Source organism: Vidua chalybeata, chromosome 2, assembly GCF_026979565.1.
Source record: "Vidua chalybeata isolate OUT-0048 chromosome 2, bVidCha1 merged haplotype, whole genome shotgun sequence".
Lineage (NCBI taxonomy): Eukaryota > Metazoa > Chordata > Aves > Passeriformes > Viduidae > Vidua > Vidua chalybeata.
Window position 1 is genome coordinate 67,437,063 of NC_071531.1, and position 18,034 is coordinate 67,455,096.

General features: G+C 44.0%; 2 protein-coding genes across 6 annotated transcripts in view; one reads left to right on the forward strand and one right to left on the reverse strand.

Annotated features, from left to right (window-relative positions):
• Nucleotides 1-1,272: 1,272 nt before the first annotated feature.
• Nucleotides 1,273-10,512, reverse strand: LOC128784306 (uncharacterized). The gene is made up of 4 exons (XM_053935788.1): nucleotides 10,310-10,512; nucleotides 4,124-4,567; nucleotides 2,405-2,546; nucleotides 1,273-1,359 (listed from the first exon to the last, which is right to left on the reverse strand). The coding sequence occupies exons 1-4, from the start codon at nucleotides 10,500-10,502 to the stop codon at nucleotides 1,350-1,352; spliced, it is 789 nt and encodes a 262-aa protein (XP_053791763.1). The 5' UTR covers nucleotides 10,503-10,512; the 3' UTR covers nucleotides 1,273-1,349.
• A 487-nt stretch (nucleotides 10,513-10,999) lies between these two features.
• GRAMD1C (GRAM domain containing 1C) overlaps nucleotides 11,000-18,034 on the forward strand; it is a 52,139-nt gene continuing 45,104 nt past the window's right edge. For 2 of the 5 annotated variants that reach the window (XM_053935994.1, XM_053935995.1), the window contains exons 1-2: nucleotides 11,003-11,406; nucleotides 12,760-12,888. In XM_053935994.1, the coding sequence (XP_053791969.1) occupies nucleotides 11,332-11,406; nucleotides 12,760-12,888 (204 nt within the window). In that variant the 5' untranslated portion in view covers nucleotides 11,003-11,331. Of the gene's footprint in view, nucleotides 11,407-12,133; nucleotides 12,241-12,757; nucleotides 12,889-18,034 lie in introns of those variants that run through there. The other 3 variants (XM_053935998.1, XM_053935997.1, XM_053935996.1) reach the window with 3 other exon arrangements.

Consider the following 18,034-nt stretch of genomic DNA (forward strand, 5'->3'; position numbering starts at 1 on the left):
TCTGGACACAATCCTATGCCATGTGCTCTGGGGATGACCCTGCTTGAGCAGGGAGGTTGGACCACATGATCCATTGTGCCCCTTCCAACCTTACCCAGCCTGTGATTCTGTGACAGGTAACATATGCTCAAGCAAAGGGAAGATCCTGCTCTGAACATGATCAAGATCTTTTGCAGAAACAGAGGGTTTGGTCTGTGGTGCAGTGAGAACACATATCCTGTCACCAAACAGTGGTTTGGTTTTTTTTTTGGTTTGGGTTGGAAGGAGCCTTTAAAGATCATTTAGTTCCAATCCCTGTGCAATGAGCAGGGACACCTTTAACCAGACGAGGTTGCTTAGAGCCCAGTTGTCTTCATGCTCCTGCATCACAGCACTGGAGACACTTCTGAGCTGTGTTCAGGGGTAAGCAGAGTTACGCTGGGCTATTGCAGTTGCAAGGTCAGCAAGGATTTCTGACTTCTGCTTACTAGCAGGCATACCCACACGTTGCAAAAGAATATACTCACTGCTCCACAGACTTCAGAGTTGATACACTGCTCTCTGATACATGGAGAAGATGGACTCCTATACTGGCATGTCCCCCAGTCACTGACTGCCTGGGAATCAATCATTGTCACATCAGGAATCAGTCATGTCAAGCAAATCTTTAATCTCTCCTTTTTTTTTTTTTTTTTTTTTTTTTTTTTTTTTAAAGAGTATTAGAGGCTTATATTCAAACACTACTATATTCAAACGCTTTCTTCTGGCAAAAGAAAGCAAAATCCCATTCTTTCAGCCAGGAGTGGGCCCTCTTTGCATCTTTGTTGCAAGCGTTTAGGCTGGCCAAGCCAACAGGACAAGAGCTTCTTTGGCAGGAGGCACAGACATATGGGAGCCACTCCTGCATCCCCAGAAGCAATGCTTTTGATTTCCTCGGGTAGGTGCTAGCACTACATGGGCACCTGGAGCACGTGAGTGGTCTGGGCACCTTCTGTCTCTGCTGAAGCTCAGCTGACACACTGTGAACTGCACCTTTAAAATAACTAATGGCACAGAGAGACCCAGGGTGCCTCATCAGAGTCTAAATTCAGAGATATGTGGCCAAAGTAAATGGAGTTTTGACAGGCAATAATATGAATTTCTTCATAAAAAGCTGCTTTCCTTCTTCCTGCAGGAGGATGGTAAATATGCCACTATGGCTGACAAAGCAGGAAAAAGAAGCTTGCTAACAAAAACAAAAATGTCAAAGTCAACATGTAGAGGCAAAGGCTTTTATTCCATCTAGAACTCTGTTTTTTGGCTTACGAGGCATCAGAAGTTGTTCCACCTGCAGGCTTTGCATATCCCAGCGACTCCTGTAATGCTGCACCTCAAGCTATGCTGAGCAAGAAGGAAATGAGAGAGAATGAGTGAGCAACAGAGTCAGGACAACACAATAAACTCCTCCGAGGCTTTCTGGCAAAAGAAGAAGTTGTGAACTCTTAATGTAGAGCGTTTGCAGAGGGATGATGCTGTGTGGGCAGCATCAGCCTATGGAAGGGGGTGCGCTTCCCAGCGAGGGCTGGAAGATCCTCCCCGGAGAGGCAGAGCTCTCGGCGTGTCCCGGTCCCCGCCACGCTGTCCATCAGGTGGCGGCAGCGCTCCAGTGAACTGCAAGAGCAGCTCTTCCTTCCGTCCTTAAGAGAGATTTTTTCATCAGGTTGAGCAAGATTTTTGAGCGCCAGAAGAAGAGGTGCATATCACACATCTCCTCAATGAATGCAAAAAGTCAGCTGAGCTCGCTCTGAAACGCATACCACATCTTGAATTGCTCAAAATGGGAACTCAACTTGTTTCAAAATGCAGTGTCAGTCTCCTCAAATTAGACCAGTTGACAGAACAGAAGAAAGCAGGCGAGCTTTTGGGTACATCAGCCTCTTATTGGGGCATTTATTTGGCTCATGTGTGGTGAAAATGTCTGGTTTCCCCAGCATTATCAGCTGATTTAATTGAAGATAGATTTTTAAGTAGGGCTTTAGAAACTACACCTCACACACCTAAGCCATCATAGGCTTTCTGTACACAAGCATTGCAAGAATACCGATGTAAGCACAAAGTTGGCAGGAGGAAGAACCATCCTTCACCATAAACATTAAAGAACTGAATGAGTTCTTGGTCTTTGTTAAAAGAAGCTGCAGTATCTCATTGAAAAGCTCTTAGTCCAAAGTGGCAATTAAAGAATATCCTATTATTCTCTTTATAGGTAACTCATTAGGCCCATTGGTAAAGCTCTACTCAACATAACAAAAAACTATTTGAAAAAGTGATGGAACATAGAACCAGCTCTGTTAGAGTTTCCTTCACAATGCTTATTTTCTGAACCAGCCCCATGTCTGAGCAGAGGTGAGTAAATGTCTAATTTGTCTTTCAGTTAAAACACAGGTACCTTTGGCGAGACTCCTGTCTCAGGCAGAGGATGCATTTCCTCAGCTGGGGGGTTAAAACAACGATCAGAACCACTATGCCTCCAATACCAGCTGCCACAACCCCAATGATTGTTCCAATGGATTCTTCTATACCAAACAAGCCTGGGGGAGAAAGGAAGGCAGAGAGAGATGTAAGATGTTTTCCAGACAAGTATATGCAATGCATCCAGCATCTTTTCTGTGGTGGCTGCAGAGGAAGCTGCTTACTATGATCATGCTGATGTCTTGTCTGACATGAAATCCCTTCTACACAGGAGTTACAATGTAACTTGCATTGCAGAGCTACTGATTTTTTTCATTCCTCTGTATGAACTCCTATGCAGCATTCCTAAGCTGCTATGCTGTCTGGTGCTTTAGAGACAGGGCAGCCCCATCGCCCCAGAAATCTCCTTCAACAGCTATCCCTCAACTGTGGGATGGCAAAAGAAGCTGCTGCTTGTATTAATGGGACTCAGGTCTGCATAGCTTATTTTTGAAAGGAAAAGAATTACTCTGACAACTTTGAGAAAGCCATTGGTCTGCCTTTCTGCTTCCAAGGGAGACAGCAGCAGAGAGCAGAGAGAGCTCCACTGGAGTCTTTTCTTTGACTAGTTGCTCTTGGGACTCTTGCATGACAGAGATAGCATAGTGCTGAAATGATACATTTCATCATCTCAAGAACACAGAAAGGCAATTATGCTGGCCAGGGTGCAGACATTTCAAGAGTAACCTGTGCTACCGAGAGTATGAGATCAAGCCAACAGGAGACCTCATTAGACACACGACCAAGCCCTGGCAGAGGGGCACAGATTGCTTGTTTTAGTGTTACAGTTTAAACTGAGTAGTGTTATAAAAATTAGTAATTCAGGCTCAAAAAGCCAAAGACTTAGTGAATCTTGGTGAGATGGAACCTTTGGTGATGAAAAAGAGGAAAACAGCACTTGCATAATTTACTCTTGACACAGGAGGAGGTATTTTTTGTTAATTAGATAATAAGATAATAACTCTTCTAATGTGTTGACTTTTTGGGACTGGAATCTGTTTAGTCTACATAAAAGGAAAGGTTGACATTTCCAGCTGCTACAGACATAGCAAGTTACCTCTTTACTTAATATGCCTAGTGTCTATCTGTGAGGCTAAGAAAACATAGCATGGCGCTTCTAATGCTACTTTAATGCGAATGAAGTTAATCAGAAATTATATAACAATCATATTACTTATGATCCTCGTGATTATCGTGGGATTACTTATGTCATTCAGAGTTAAGGAATGACTATGCAAGTTAGTGGGTTGGAGAGAAATAATGTCCAAAAAGAAGAGGTCTAGAGTTGTTCCTTGAGATGGTACCTTGTCACCTGTCACTCATGGGGGTTCTGCTAGAGCCATGAGTACAAGGGGAACTTGTCTGACTGCTTCATTCTTTGCAGTGACTTTTATTTTTATGGATAACATTATTCCTTCTTTTTGTGGTGTAAATGCTTCTCCTTATAATAATACCTGTGATTGTTTATAGAGACAAGCTAATGTATTTTAGCTGGCCTGACAAAAATAATGAGAAATGCTATAGAGCAATTACACTCCATGACACCAGGCCCTTAATGCCAGAGGCCAAACAGGCCAACTTCTCTCTTTTTGCAAGTGTGCAGACCAACTTTGGAGGAAAAACAAGGAGAAAAAAAATAAATAACTGCAAGTATTACCCAGAGCCCTCCTGATCCTGAGCTTTGTGCCATCTCCTGTCACCACCTTCCCGTCTGGAAGTGTAACCTCACAGAAATAAATACCATGGTCACTCGTTGTCACATTGAGTATAATCAGGGAAACATCCCCTTGGGACAAGTCTCCACTCATGAAGATCCTGGAGTTATTTGGCAGGATGGTCACATTCTTTTCTAGCAGGTCCATCTGCCCCTTTTCATCTTCTTTGTACCACTTCACCATCAGGTCAGTCAGGGAGGGATGCTCTGGACTGTTAAGATGACAGTTCAAGACCACAGTTTCACCCTCTTTGGCTTTCTCCTTGGCTGGTGTTTGAGTCACCAAAAGGTTCCAAGGCTCAGGTGTCAACAACAAAGGCTGTGCTGTTACGTGAATCACAGCTGCTGCATTCTCCTTGTTTGCACTTCCACCAGTAACTCCTACATCTGTACCAGGGAAGAGAGAGGACAGCTGAGGGTGATAGGATGATAAATGTCCCTGCTGCTCCTGACCTCTAACCAGCACAAAGAATGGCTCCTGGAATTAGCATGTGAGGGCAGTCACTGTTATCATGACAGGGATTTTCTTCCTAGTTTCTGCTTAGATTATGTTCTTGTGCACAGACAGGTCTTTTCCTGAATATCAGCTCCTTTCTACTGCCATACTAGAAGAAGGAAAATTAATACCATTGTCTAATGGCTTTGGGTGAAATTTAGAGTCTAGTCAGTCCCACTTCCATCTGCAAAACTAATCTCTTTCTTCCCACCCCGAAAAGTCTCAGGGCTGAACATTCCTGCCTCAACTGCTTTTGAGGCAAAGCAAAAAATGCATGTACAGTTATACACTGGCAGTTCTATTTTGGCAAGGACAGTGAATAAGTGTGCATCTAATGCAACAGCCCACATCCCAAAACCTAATGTGATTATTAGCATTTTTGGCATGCACTTTCAGTTACAGGACAGGAAATCTTGAAATCATGTGAAGAATCTCCATTCCCAGAGACTGAAGCCCTAGCAGATCCCATCAGCAGTCTGGGGGACAGAACATCAGCCTTATGCCCATCCTGAAGCTGAGGGTGACAGCTGTTCTCTGTGAAGAGACTGTCTCCAGCTAACCTTGGTTAGAAAAACATGAACATGTCTGTGGCAGACATTTCAACCTGCCTTCTCATACTCAGGTGCTAATCATAGTATCATATCCTTGAGCTAAGAGTAGTGAGAGTGGATCTCACTTCTGGAAACAAGCCTGGGCACAGAAAATGAGAGGAATAGTTGCTGTCTCAAAAAGAGGGAAAAGCAAACATAAAAATAAACTTTTGCCAAGAAAGAGTTTGGACCAATTTTTGGAAAAGGCTCTTCTGTTTTATTTTCTTCAAGTGAAATAGTCTCCCTTCGAGCTAGTTGGTGTCCTCTCAAGGACTGCAGACACTTCCAGAGTGAAGGTCCTGATTTTCCATTGTCTTGAGTCTTTCATTGCCATCCACAGAGTGTGAAATGCTATTGTGTGGGTCTGGTAAAGCATCACAATGGCAATAGACACTCTCTGCTCAGGGACAAATGTCTCAAGGCAATGGAAAACCAAACCCCTTTATGATCAGTTTGAGAGTTACTTGAATGGCTCCTCCAGGCATGCTTGTACACAAAAATCACAGTTGTATTAATAGTTATTATTATTTATGACTCATATGGGAGTAGAAGATTTCTGTCAGCAAGCACGGCACTGTTGCTCTGGGCACCTTACAAAAGGCTGGGGTATAGAGCTTACAGTATAACTATGAAACAAGAGAGAACTCACAGATGCAAAAATACAGGAACTATAAACTGGCTGTGAAACTAGGCAACAATGGAGCATGTGAAACACCTTATGAGCTGTTTGGTGCTCTGTGCTTTTACCTCAAAGTGATTTTTTTTGCCTTAGAAGTGGAACACCAACCCATGGGAATTGGATGCCTGAGAATTAGGCACCCAAACATAGCTTTGAATCTGGTCCCCTAAAATTAGTAGTTCTTATTAAAGGCACTGGGTGAGATATTATCCTTCTGTTCATATGTAATCTTACCAATGAGCCCACTGGAGCTTCCTGGGGAAATCTGAAGTCCAGATCTTCCCTGTCCAGTTAGATATGTGTATTAAGACAGCAGTCATTAAAGTTGAAGTATCTTGACAAGATACTTTGAGGAAATATAAAGTATAATTGAAACAACTAACAAAGCTTGACATATCAAAGTTTTTGTGCATAAAATACTCTGACGTGATCTGTTTGGTTATTTATTAGAGTGAATTTGAGCAGTTTCATAATGAGTACTCTTTTAAAATATCAGTTTATTAATAATTTTCTCCACTGAATAACTGCTGCTTTAGCTAGTGTGTGCTACTGCTACCTTGTTTTCAAGGAATGGCCACAAAATTTCTTCTTTGCTACAAGTATTCCAGTCTTGCCATATGAACCCCTGTAACACAACTGTAATTTTACTTCTTTTAGTGATGCAAAAGGTATACTTTTTACACAGACACTTAGGGGCATAGAGAATGTAACTGAGTAGGAACAATGTGCTTTGATGTTGCCTCTGTTCATCGTGAGTTTTATATGCATCTCCTATCATGAAATAACTGGCCTCGTCATCTGTTTTATTTCCACATCTTTTATTTAATACAAATCATGTAACTTAATTAGGAAAATTAAAACAGGAGAGGAGTAGGCTGTCTTGTTTCGTCCCAGCTCTCTCTGGGGGTTTCACTGAGGAGGTCACAGCATTGCCTCTATTTTTCTCACTTTCTTTTCTTTATTTTTCAAGGCTGCAAAACTGGAACATATTAGTTCAGTGGTATTCAATTACACAATGCCCTTATCGTTTTGGCATCTGGGAGCATACCACGGCAAACGCTTTGCTGACTGTGCTTCAAAGCTCTTTTAAAGTCAACTGCTTCATTAGCAGAGTGACGCGTAGCTCCCTTGTCATGCGGGTTGTGGGGCTCAAGCCCATGGAGAGGAACGCAAGGCTTTGTGCTGAAAGCACTAGAGCTAGATAGAGTACCGAGAAATAAAGCATGGATGATCTTGTCTAGACCCGGACAAATGATTAGATGATCTAATAGGTCATTGTCATATGAAATCCTTAGTTCACATCCAGTTTTCAGCCACGAGGGGAGAAAGCTCTCAGGGACTCCCTGCAATGTGGCAATGTGCTCTGCATTTGGCAGTACTTACAGGGCACCTACTAAAGCCCTCAGCCTCCCCTTTATGTAATCTGCAGGTTGATACTTCCCCATATAGGGTCATATCAGACCTGTAAGTGAGAAATATGCAAGGCAGGCTAGAGGAGCTGGGGTGACAAAAGGAAAAAATAAAATACAGCTGCACTCTCTTCCTGTCCTGGAGCCTCACTTAAGTCTTTGGTGCCTGCAGTAAATCCGAGCAGCCCTGCAAGCTTCTTCTGCCAGCTGCCAAGAGCATGGGGGAACCAAAACAGTGTGTGGAGGTCAGTGCAGAATTCTACCTTTCCAGTTTAGCTTCCTCTCCTACACTCACACTCACACTCAGTAGCTGGAGGAGGGGTTGAGGGCAAGTAGGGCTCAATTTCCAACCCACAAAAAAATCCTCTGCTGATTAAATTACTGTCTTTCAGATGGTTTTGTTCACTTTAGATCTCAGCTTCACACTCACACCATGCTGGTGCCATGAAGGTGCTTTACAAGCTGCATCCAGCTCCCAGACATCTATGATTAAGTGATCAATGACTGCACATTGCTGCTTTTAATTTATATGACTTTTGCCCTGGGCTGAGGTTGGTTCTCACAAATGGATATGAGTAACTACCTTGTGACAATAACTGGTGGCTAATGCATCAGAGAAACAAAATAGAAATGAAGCTTCTAGGAATGATAAGACACATCTGGGGAAAGACAGGCAAATACACTCTGTCTGAACATTTATATTAGATAAACAGGAATGTATCTAAAGAGAAAAGTATGTTTTAATGCAACGCACAACACTAAACACAATTTCCCTGCACCCTGAGGAAGCCCTCAGGTGAAAGTTGCATTAAAAAAAAAAAAAAAAAAAAAGAGCTTCTCCAGCCAAGCTTCCAAGAACAACCTATATTTCTTCTAATAAAGGAAGGTGGTTTAGTACTCACCCACCACCAAGAAGAAGATGAATGAAGACACTGCAGATCTATAGAGCTTCCCAATGTGCTGGCTCATGGTTGATGAAGTACATGGCCTCACCATCTCTCCCTCTGGTAGTATGGGTAAAAAATATGTGTGTATTATAGCAACAGGACCTCACATTCTGCCTAGTGAATGTCACACTTACTAAAGTTACCACAGCTTTGAGCTCACAGTACTCTGCCTGCTCCCTGGATGACAGCCACCATGCTGCAAGTGACAACAATTACTTCCCGGGCGGCTGTTCTGATCTCTCCCTGAGAATATGTCGAAAATGCTCTGAGAGCAGAGGGAAGATAATTCGTTGTTTTTCACTTTTGGCTTTTATAAACCACAACTTTGGGCTGAGTATAGAATATCCAGAGTCTCCAAAGGAGACCTCTCTTCTGCTGAACCCCTCCCAAGTGATGGTGAGAACCCAAAGAGCATTAGTTTAATTTTCTGAACAGCCAGACTCTAATGCATCATATTATCACCCTAATGCATCACAAAAGGAAACTTTGGGAACTCAGTATCTTTGTGGCTATATGCACATGATGTTTACAGGTTAACTGTATTCCCCAAAGTGGTTTTTTTTTTTTCAGTGCAGAACAAATAATTTTTCATCAAAAGTTGACTATTTAAACTCTATTTATATTTAAGTAGAGCTTGTCTATGCAACTTGGGCAGAGGGGAAAACTGCTGGAGAGGGTGGCCTATCTGCAAAACCAGCAGGTGTGCTCTGAATTAGTCTGTGTTTATAGAAGGCTCACACAGACCACAATCTTGTGAGAGGAGTGACAGAAGCTCCAAGCCTCACCTGTACCACCCAGCCCTGCCAGCCGTGCTACATCTGTACCAAGCATGGGCTGCTGTCACTATTTGGCTGACATCTCTTTCCTCAACTACAGGACTAGAGATTAGGGCACTTTATCTAATGATCTTGCATATCTTCAAAACTCTCCAGTTAATGGAATTGTGCTTGAGTATCCAGTAAAGACTCAATTTCATAACTCTTAGAGGACAATGCAGCTGAGAGATGCGTGAATATTTCTGATTTTATTTGCATTTGAAAGCAAAATAATTGATTTGCAAAACTTGGCTGACCAAACAATGTCAAGAGGAACACCCCATTCCTGGAGTCACCAGTTGTCACTTTAGCTTTGGTGTGCAGACCCCGAAGCAGTGGAAGCAGTGAAAGCAGGATGGGCTAGAGAGAGAATGCTTAAAAGAACCTAGGAAGCAAATACTTCTCTGAATGGCTTGGGAGAGTGGGAAGGCCTGTGATTATCAGGCGGAAATCATATTAGGAAGAAAACTGGGACCAAGTGCAGAGCAACAGAGCACTTCAGAAGGAAGATGGAAGTTTGTGAGGGTCTTCTGAAGGACGTATTGCCAAAGCATTAGTAAGCAAAGCCAAAATATCCATGAAAGGAAAAGTTAAAGGAATCAAAAACAACAAAGAGTTTGATGAGGGAATAACCAGTAGATTCAAAGGTACTTGGCAGATTAAGAGGATTTTGGAATGAGTTACTGGTTTAGAGTGCTGATTGTGACTGTGTGTCAGAGGAGTCAGCGTGCGAAGATGGATCTGAACTAAAGGCAATCCAACACTGTCTTATTTAGACCCAAGTACTTGGTGTGCTTAAAAAAAAAACCCTTCAAATGTGTTGTGATGGACATACCACCATTGTTCCTGCAAATGCTGTTTATGTTTATGTCATCCAGAACTAGGAATTGTCCTGTGAATCCTCCATTAAGTAGGTCATGCCTGAGCCCAAGTGCCAGGTCAGCCAGCTTTTAACTGAGGGAATACAAAGGAGGTTGGTTGGTGTTGCTGGCAGACAGCATGAAGCTTCTCCCCCTTGGATAAACCAGTTTGATTCAGTTTTTGGACAAAAAAGAAAAATAAACTGGTACCCTGAGTGTTGTTGAAAAAAGCCCCCAAAATTCAAGTTTCAAGTGCAAATCAAGAAAGCAAGGAACAAAAATGAAACAAACCACACATTCTTTTTTACACTCTTGTAAATTTTGGAGACTTACAGTTGCTTGCATTAAGGCTGTCCTGTCTGGGCCAACAGCTGGGAGGGGTGTCACCCACGGGAACTTCAGGTATTTTTTCTAATGTAACAGTCAGTGAGCAGGTATCACAGGACCCTGAGATGTCCAAAGGGAACCTCCACACATTTCCCGGGGAAGAGGTAGAGAGAAAGGGGACAACAGGAGGAAGTAGCATTGTCACAACAGGCTGCTTTACTCATCTGTATATCCATCCATCCATCCATCCATCCATCCATCCATCCATCCATCCATCCATCCATCCATCCATCCATCCATCCATCCATCCATCCATCCATCGCTTTTCATCATCTACCAGCCAACTATCCAGCAATGTGATTTCTTTGCACCTCACTGGGCTCTTCTTTTTCCTGTGAGGTGAGCTGAAGGTGCAAATCTGTGAGCCATCTGCCTTGGTTGGGTCCCCTGAGGAGCCCTCAGGGTGCTCAGAGCTTGGGGCAGAAACCACTCCGCGCTGCTCAGCAGCTTCAAAAACGAGACCCAGGTTTTCCTGGGATGAAACCCCCCTCACTGACTCCCTTTATGTCACCTCATCCTCCGCTCGGCCCGCAGCCAGCCTTCCCCCTTTCCCCCTAGGAGTCCCCCCTGGAGCGGCCTCTCGGCAGCGTTTTCCGTCGAATCCCACGAACCCAGGATTTTGGAGCCGTTTCGCTGACCGGGCGCTGTTTAACCGGCTGCGCTCACGGAGGGCGGCGGGCGCGGAGCTCTCCCTCGGGCAGGAGGCAGCGAACGCCGCCCTCCACCCCGCAGCCGGGAGCTTTTTCCCACTACAGCCCTCAAACTTTCCAACGTCGCGGAGGCTTCCCAGTTAACCCTTGCGGAAGCCGCAGAGGGGCTGCCGCGGCCCGACGAGGAGGGCACCGGAGGCGCCGCAGCGCTCTCCGCCCCCATGACGGCTCCCCCTCCTCGGAAGCAGCAGCGCAGCTCGCCCCTGGCAACCTCCTCCCGCCACGGGCCGGCAGCGCGGCCGGCGCCGGCCCCTTTAAATGGCGGCCGCGGCCCCGCCGTGCGCCCCGCGCAGGCAGCTGGCGGGCACCGCGCGGCCCTCGCCCCCTTCCATGGTAAGCGCCGCGCTCCCCACTCCCCGGTCGCCGGCCCCCGGGCCAGCGGCGGGCTGCGCAGGTAGGTCCGGGGGGCGGCAGCCCCGCTCCCTTCCCGGGCAGCCGCACGGGCGGGCCCCGGGCGGGCGGCGGCGGCGGCGGCGCGGCCCCGCGGGCAGCGCTGGGAAGCTCCGCCGTCCCCACCCACCTCCCCGAAAGTTTTTGGGGCGAGGCGGGGCCGGGGGCAGGGTGGCCCTCGGGGCGCCCCGATGAGGGGGGCGGCGAACGCCCCGCGTGGTCCCCGCAGAAGGGGTCTCTAGGCTCCCGGGAGAGCCAGCGGGGAGGCGGCCCGGGGTTGCCCGGCAGCCGCTGAACCCCGGCGCTTTGGTGGGGAGGGCGCGGGCGAGCAGCAACTGGTGGAGGTTGCAGCGAATGCGGGTGTTTGCGTGGAAGAGCCCCCCGGGGCAGCTCTGCTCTCACACCACGTAGCCCGGGGTGTCCGTGCCTTTGCCTCGCCCCGCTGTCCCCTTCGCAGCCTGTCCCCAGCCCGCGCCGCGGCCCCGGGGCAGCGCTGGGCGAGGGTGCGCACCCCCGGCCGGCCGGGACCGCCTCGGTTCTGAGTTGGTTTGGAGTTGAAACCCAGCGTTGCCTCATCCTGGCGGATCCGGTAGTGCAGGCGGCGTTACTGGTTAGGGCCCTGGGCTGGTTTTGTACCGTTTGCTGTCTGGGATGGCACCAGTGACATTCCGTGTCTGTTTCCCCTCATAAAGTAAAACTGACTTCCAAAACGAAGAATACTGATAACAAGGGAGAGTGCTGCAGAATTAGAAAACAGTGCTGCTTATTATCATAATAGTAAGTGATATGAGTCAAATTATTTATCTCTGAAGTGTTTGTATTTATGTGCAATTTATAGTGTAACTAAAAGTAAGTATAAACACTTGATCTATCAGTATTATTATAATAATATATGCCAGCCCTCTGGTAAAAATGCTACACCTGTATGACCTTTCTCAAGTTCTGAAAGGTCTCACAGGTTCCTGAGATGTGCTGCATGTTAGGCACTGATGTCTTGTGTTGATATTATTTCAGTTCTAAGTATCTGTGCAGCTTCAACGTGCAGGTTGGGAGGGGCTGCAGTGGAAATGAAATACTTTAATAAAAAAGGTTAAATATAATTAAGTATAGTGTAGTCTAGGGGGAAAAAATAAAACCAATTAAAAAGCTGTCAGTGGGAAGTGTTTCCATGCCACTCACCTTGGTGAAACTGCCATGTCAGGTTTCATTTAATATACAGCTGTTAAATGGACCAACCATCTTGTTTTACCTTTCTCCATCACTGCTGGATTACATACCTTACTTCTTTGTTCACAGGAAGTTCATGAAGTGGATCATGGTCTTATTAACCAGCTACTTGCTGATTCAGAGGAGACTCTTAATTCATGCACAGAGAAAATGCAGGGCCCTGCTCAGTATAGCTGGAGTGCTGACTGGAGCTTTTGGGTAATGTGTTTTAGCTCTCTCCTAAATTGGTTTTAATTTATAAATATAATATGTGCCTATTTAAATTTACATATGTGTGTATATGTACAAGCTTTATATCCACAGTTCTCAAGTTACTCTGTAGTCATGAATTAGTAAAGTGTTCTCCCCCCATGTAGTGAGGCAGGTAATTTTATCATTACTGGCTTACTAAAGTGTAAGGTGAGACTGAGAAGGGGTGCAGTTGTTTATCTGATGTCTCAGATCAAGTTAGTGACAGAACTTGTGGCTTCTGTGCCCAGTCCTGTCTCCCTGGCATGAACCCTTCCAGTGTTTCTTATGCCTATAGACATTTTTGATGCTTTTTAAGCATAAGGGCTAAATTTTGATTTTTGGTGGTAGTTGGTGGTTCTGAAGTGCATTCCTAGTGTTCGTTTTTGTCAAGTAAACACATTTGTTTTCCACAAGAGTAAATAAGCTACCTGTGTTTTCTGTAAAAATTGACTTTGTGAATAAGAAAGGCAGAAAAGAAATAATTCACTTTTTTTCCTTTCTGGGGAAATGCCTGACTGAAAGCAGAGTGTGCAATAAGAAGTACTTATTTCAGTACTTCTGGTAGATTTTCTTTTTAAATGCCTTGAGAGAAGGTGAATATGTGTGTGTAGACTTGGAGTGTATGTTTTGCTGTTAATTTTGTGCGTGGATTGTTGTTGTTTGATAGGGAAGGAAACCATGTGTGCATGGAGCCACAGGCTGGGTAACAGCTGATCTTGTGGGAGACAGAGTGCCAGAGCTGTGAGGAAGGGAATCTGACTCAGGTTCTGTATCAGGTGTCCTCTGTAAATCCATGTGCTTCAGCTCAAAGAACATCATCTGGTCCACTGTGTCCTTCTCCTGAGGTTGTCACAGTGTTCATTGTGCTTAGCAGGTGAAAGATTGAGTAACTAGTGAAGGCCAGAAGGAGTCCATGGCAGAACTGTGAGCAGCAGTGGGGGATCAGATTTTCCAATTCCTTGTTTATAAATCTAGCTTGTATGTTTTCATCACTTCTCTTCACAAGGAGATGTCCTAATGGTCAGGACATCAGCTTTTGCATCTCAGGCCATAGGATAAATCCCCTCCAAATGCATGTGTACTCTTAAAAAATGCAGTAGTCATCTGGAGCCAATGGAAATGGTACAGGACTAATAAAATCCCAGCAGGTCATGGGCTTGTGTTGCTAGAGTGAGTTCTTGTGGTGTTCAGTATTTTCTTCACTATCTCTACAGGGACAAGGATGATCCAGGGCTGTCCTGCTTGTGCCCAGCTGTGTGTCTGTACTTGAGTCAACAGGAAGTCATACTGTGCAGACATTGCAACTGCCAGCTATGCTCTTGCTAGGTGGCAAATTAGATTGTGTAAACTAATGCTTGATGGTTTGTGTACAACCACTACTGCAGGTGGTATTTTGTGTGAGAAATAAACCTGTTCAGGTCTCAGTGTCAGGTTGTTGGACCTGCAGTTAACAACTCTGTGTTTCCTTGATAGGCCTGGTGATTGAAAATAAAGTTATTAGAGTATTCTATATGGAGAATGTAGCTGTGCTATTGGCTTTGCACTCTTAGGTTTGAGACACGTGCTGAAGGCTTGAAGTTTCTTTGAACAGAGCTTTGAGCCTTCACAGTGCAGGATATTGTGTGTCCTCACAGTTCCACACTGCTTCCTGTAGTAATGTGTGCCCGTAACTTCAGGGGAGTGGGATCCTTCAGTGCAGTGGCAGCTGCTGCGGGAGGTGTTTTTCAGAATGATTAAATTATTATCTTCTGTCTAATTTATACTCCAAGACCTTAGTATGTGTTTGATGTTGGCGTTTATCTGGTTCTGCAAACATGACCTTGCAGTTAAAGCAAAGTAATTGCGCAAATACTTCCCTCTTGTAAGATAATGCTGTGGCTGGAAATGTGGTAGCCTTACCGTCTGTCACTGATTAGTTTTAAAAGCCTGTACCAGTCTGGTTGCAGGAAGCCATGGTGCTTATTTTCTCACCCTCAAGGCAACTGAATTGTAAAGCAGCAAGAACCAGGAAGTCACAAATTTGAGATGCAAATTAATTTATTCTGTTGAAAATGTTATGTCATTGGCATCTCTCCTTGCTCTTGACAGAAAATGTTTCAATAACTTGCATGGTTGATGATCGGTTACTAACTGTTAAAAACAAATGGTTAAAACTCCCTAAATTCTGAGTCATAGTAAATGTGTAGGTGACAGCACGGAAGGCAGCCTGTTGCAGTATGTGAAGCATGTGTCACTAACATTTGACAAAGGTGATCTTAGTGTCCTGTGGCAGGTGGGGACCTGTTATGCTTGTTCCCACTCTTGAGTCAGTAGAATGGAGGAATTGCTACAACAGCAGGACTAGCCTGTGGCAGCATCCAGGGATCAGCTTTGTTGCGAGGGTTATTTGTTTGGAGAAGCTGCATGTTTCCAGCAACTTAGGTTTGCTCCAAGGATTAATTTCTTCTGAGGGTGATGTACTCTTGTTTTGTTGATGATAGAAACCAAACGTGGATGTTAGAGCCTGACTGGTTTGACTTCAATTTTTCATGGATTGAGTGGGAGTAGGCAGCTGTGCCATGCCTCTGGAAGTCAGGCCAGGTATCATGAATGCTCAGTAAGTCCTGTGAGCACATGTAATTAGCAGCAGGCTAGGGTTGGCAGCCTCTGGGACACAATCTCTCTCCTGGCTATGGTGAGTGGGGAGAAGGAAGGGTAGCTGAAAAATTATCAGGGAGGGAAGAAGAGTATCCTACTATTTGGAATTTTTCTTATATTAAAAAAAATAATACTTTGGGTATCTTTATTGAATAATTTTGGGAAATAGTTAGTTTTCTCTGTTACTGTAAGCAATTCTTAAACTGATAGTATTACTGACTGCTATTTTTAAGGTTGATGGTGTGTCATGGGATATTTTTTGGTTTTTGTTTTTGGGTTTTTCTTTTCCCCCCACCTGGAGGTGGACAAAGCTGAACTTCTGTAAACTCACTAGAAGAAGAAAAATAGATTGCTTACAAACCTAATCTTGGGGCTTTCTCTCTCCACTGGAAACTGTAACACTTTTATCTCCAGTTGATTAAATTGTCCTAGTTTTGGCAACTGCAAATAGATAATGAAAGTCAAAGATGACTGGAAATTATGTTATATCTGGAAGCCCTATCTCAGGATTCTGAATTCACCTTTTTATCCTTTTTTATGCCCTTCATACTGAAATATGGTTGTTTAATATCCTTGGAAGAAGAAACCTGTGAAAGCTTTAAGTATTTTCCCACCATAGTGAAGAAGGTAAAGGTGAATGAGGAAGCTAATGAAAAAGATCCTTCTATCAAAAGTGAGGGTGTTGTGTCTGGGAACTCTAGTTTGTATTAATGAACAGTCAAAGAAAGTTCATGTATGTCTACAGTAAGAAGAATGCCCGTGGGAAAAAAACCCAAAAAAGTAAGTCTTTCACTTGGAATGAAAAGGTAGGTGGAATGAGTGGAACTCAAATGAGCATCTCAGAAAATCGCTTGTATCTGGGAGGCTTCTTTAAGAATTGGAAGATGTGAGATGTCATGGAGGTGTTGGAAAGAAGGTAATAAAAAAGGTTTAAAAAGTCAATTGATTGGAGTGTAATGCCAGTTTAAGAGTTGGTTAGTGTGAAGGAGTTTGAAAATAGAAGCAAATAATTGATACAGTGAAAATAAGCCTTTTACTTTTCGTAATATAAAAGCAACTGAGGTTGCACAAGATTGAGAAAGTATTTTGAATTTTTACATGCGTGGATCTGGTTTCTACAAGAAAGAACTAGTCTGGGAGTGTGTGACAATATGTATGGTGAAAATACAGTAAGCATATATGACTCAAACCTGCACAAGGAAGGCTGCAGATATGTATCACAATTTGGAAGATAACTTATTGAAGCACAGATACAAATTGAGGCACTACTCAAGACTGGTAGGGTTAAGTGAGATATTTCTTGTATCTATAGTTATTTGAATCCTCCTTCCACCTTTCTCTGAAGACTCACACCACTCTTGGAATAGCTTACTGGGCTGGTTGAAGTGGAGATTGTTTTGGGGGGCTGATATTTAAGGCCTTGTGACAGTAACGCTTTCTTACATTGTATACTTGGCATGTTGTTTCTTCTTATTTGTGCCTCCAAATGTTTGGGATGTGGAGGAGATACATCAATTTTCTTGACATTGGAGGAGGATTTCTATCCTCCTTTTTATTTGCTGGTATGAAGCAGTCTGCTAAGGAGGATGAGAATTGGTTAAATTAATTGCTATAGGTCTACAAAGAGAATAAAAGCTTTTAAGCACATTAATTAAGCATTTTGGTGTTTTATTGATTGGGCTCTTGTTTATTTGGTTTGTTTTTTTTTTAAATGCCCTAGCTTTTAGTACAAATAGCTTTTGCTGTAGTTGTAGGACTGACATGTTTTTTGTTTACCTGCCTGGAATCTCCAGAAACAGCTACTGTTTTCAGCCCTGTGATAGCCCGGATTATACAGCAGCAGTGTTTTAACCTGGTAGGAAAACAAACTGCAGTTCTAACCAACCCATGAACATGGGTGATTAGGCTAAAGGGGTTTTCCCCCCTTCTTTTCATGCTGGGAATGTCTTTAGTGCTATTGATGCAGCTCCAGACTGAGCACTGAGGTAGATCTGGTTGACATAAAATTTCAATTTTATGAAATTTCCCTACATTGCAGACTGAGAGCTTTAAAAGTCAACTCTAGGAGATGGGAATAGATTGATTTTTTTTTTTTTAAAACCTTTGTTGTTTGTTTACAGCTTGTATTTCTGCAAACAGGTAGCGATGTAGCACTGTCTTTTTCAGGCCTGCTATGGGTGAGCCACTTGTATATAAGGAGAGGAAAGAAGACAGGTAGATAAAACTCTTCGAGATAGGATTGTTTTGTGGTATATTAAGTCATTAGCAGCAGCCAGGAGACGTTTTGGGGCAATTGGTTGGTGAGTGCCACTTTCCATGGAATTTCAAGTGCAGTAGGGCTACTGGCAGGCTTAATGGGATGACCAGAGTAATTTATAGCAAAGCAGTGTATGTAATTGGCCACATTCACTCCTGCACTATTATCTATGTAGTGTTGTGGTTTAATATGCTCCTTCAGGTTTTCACTGTAGTCCTG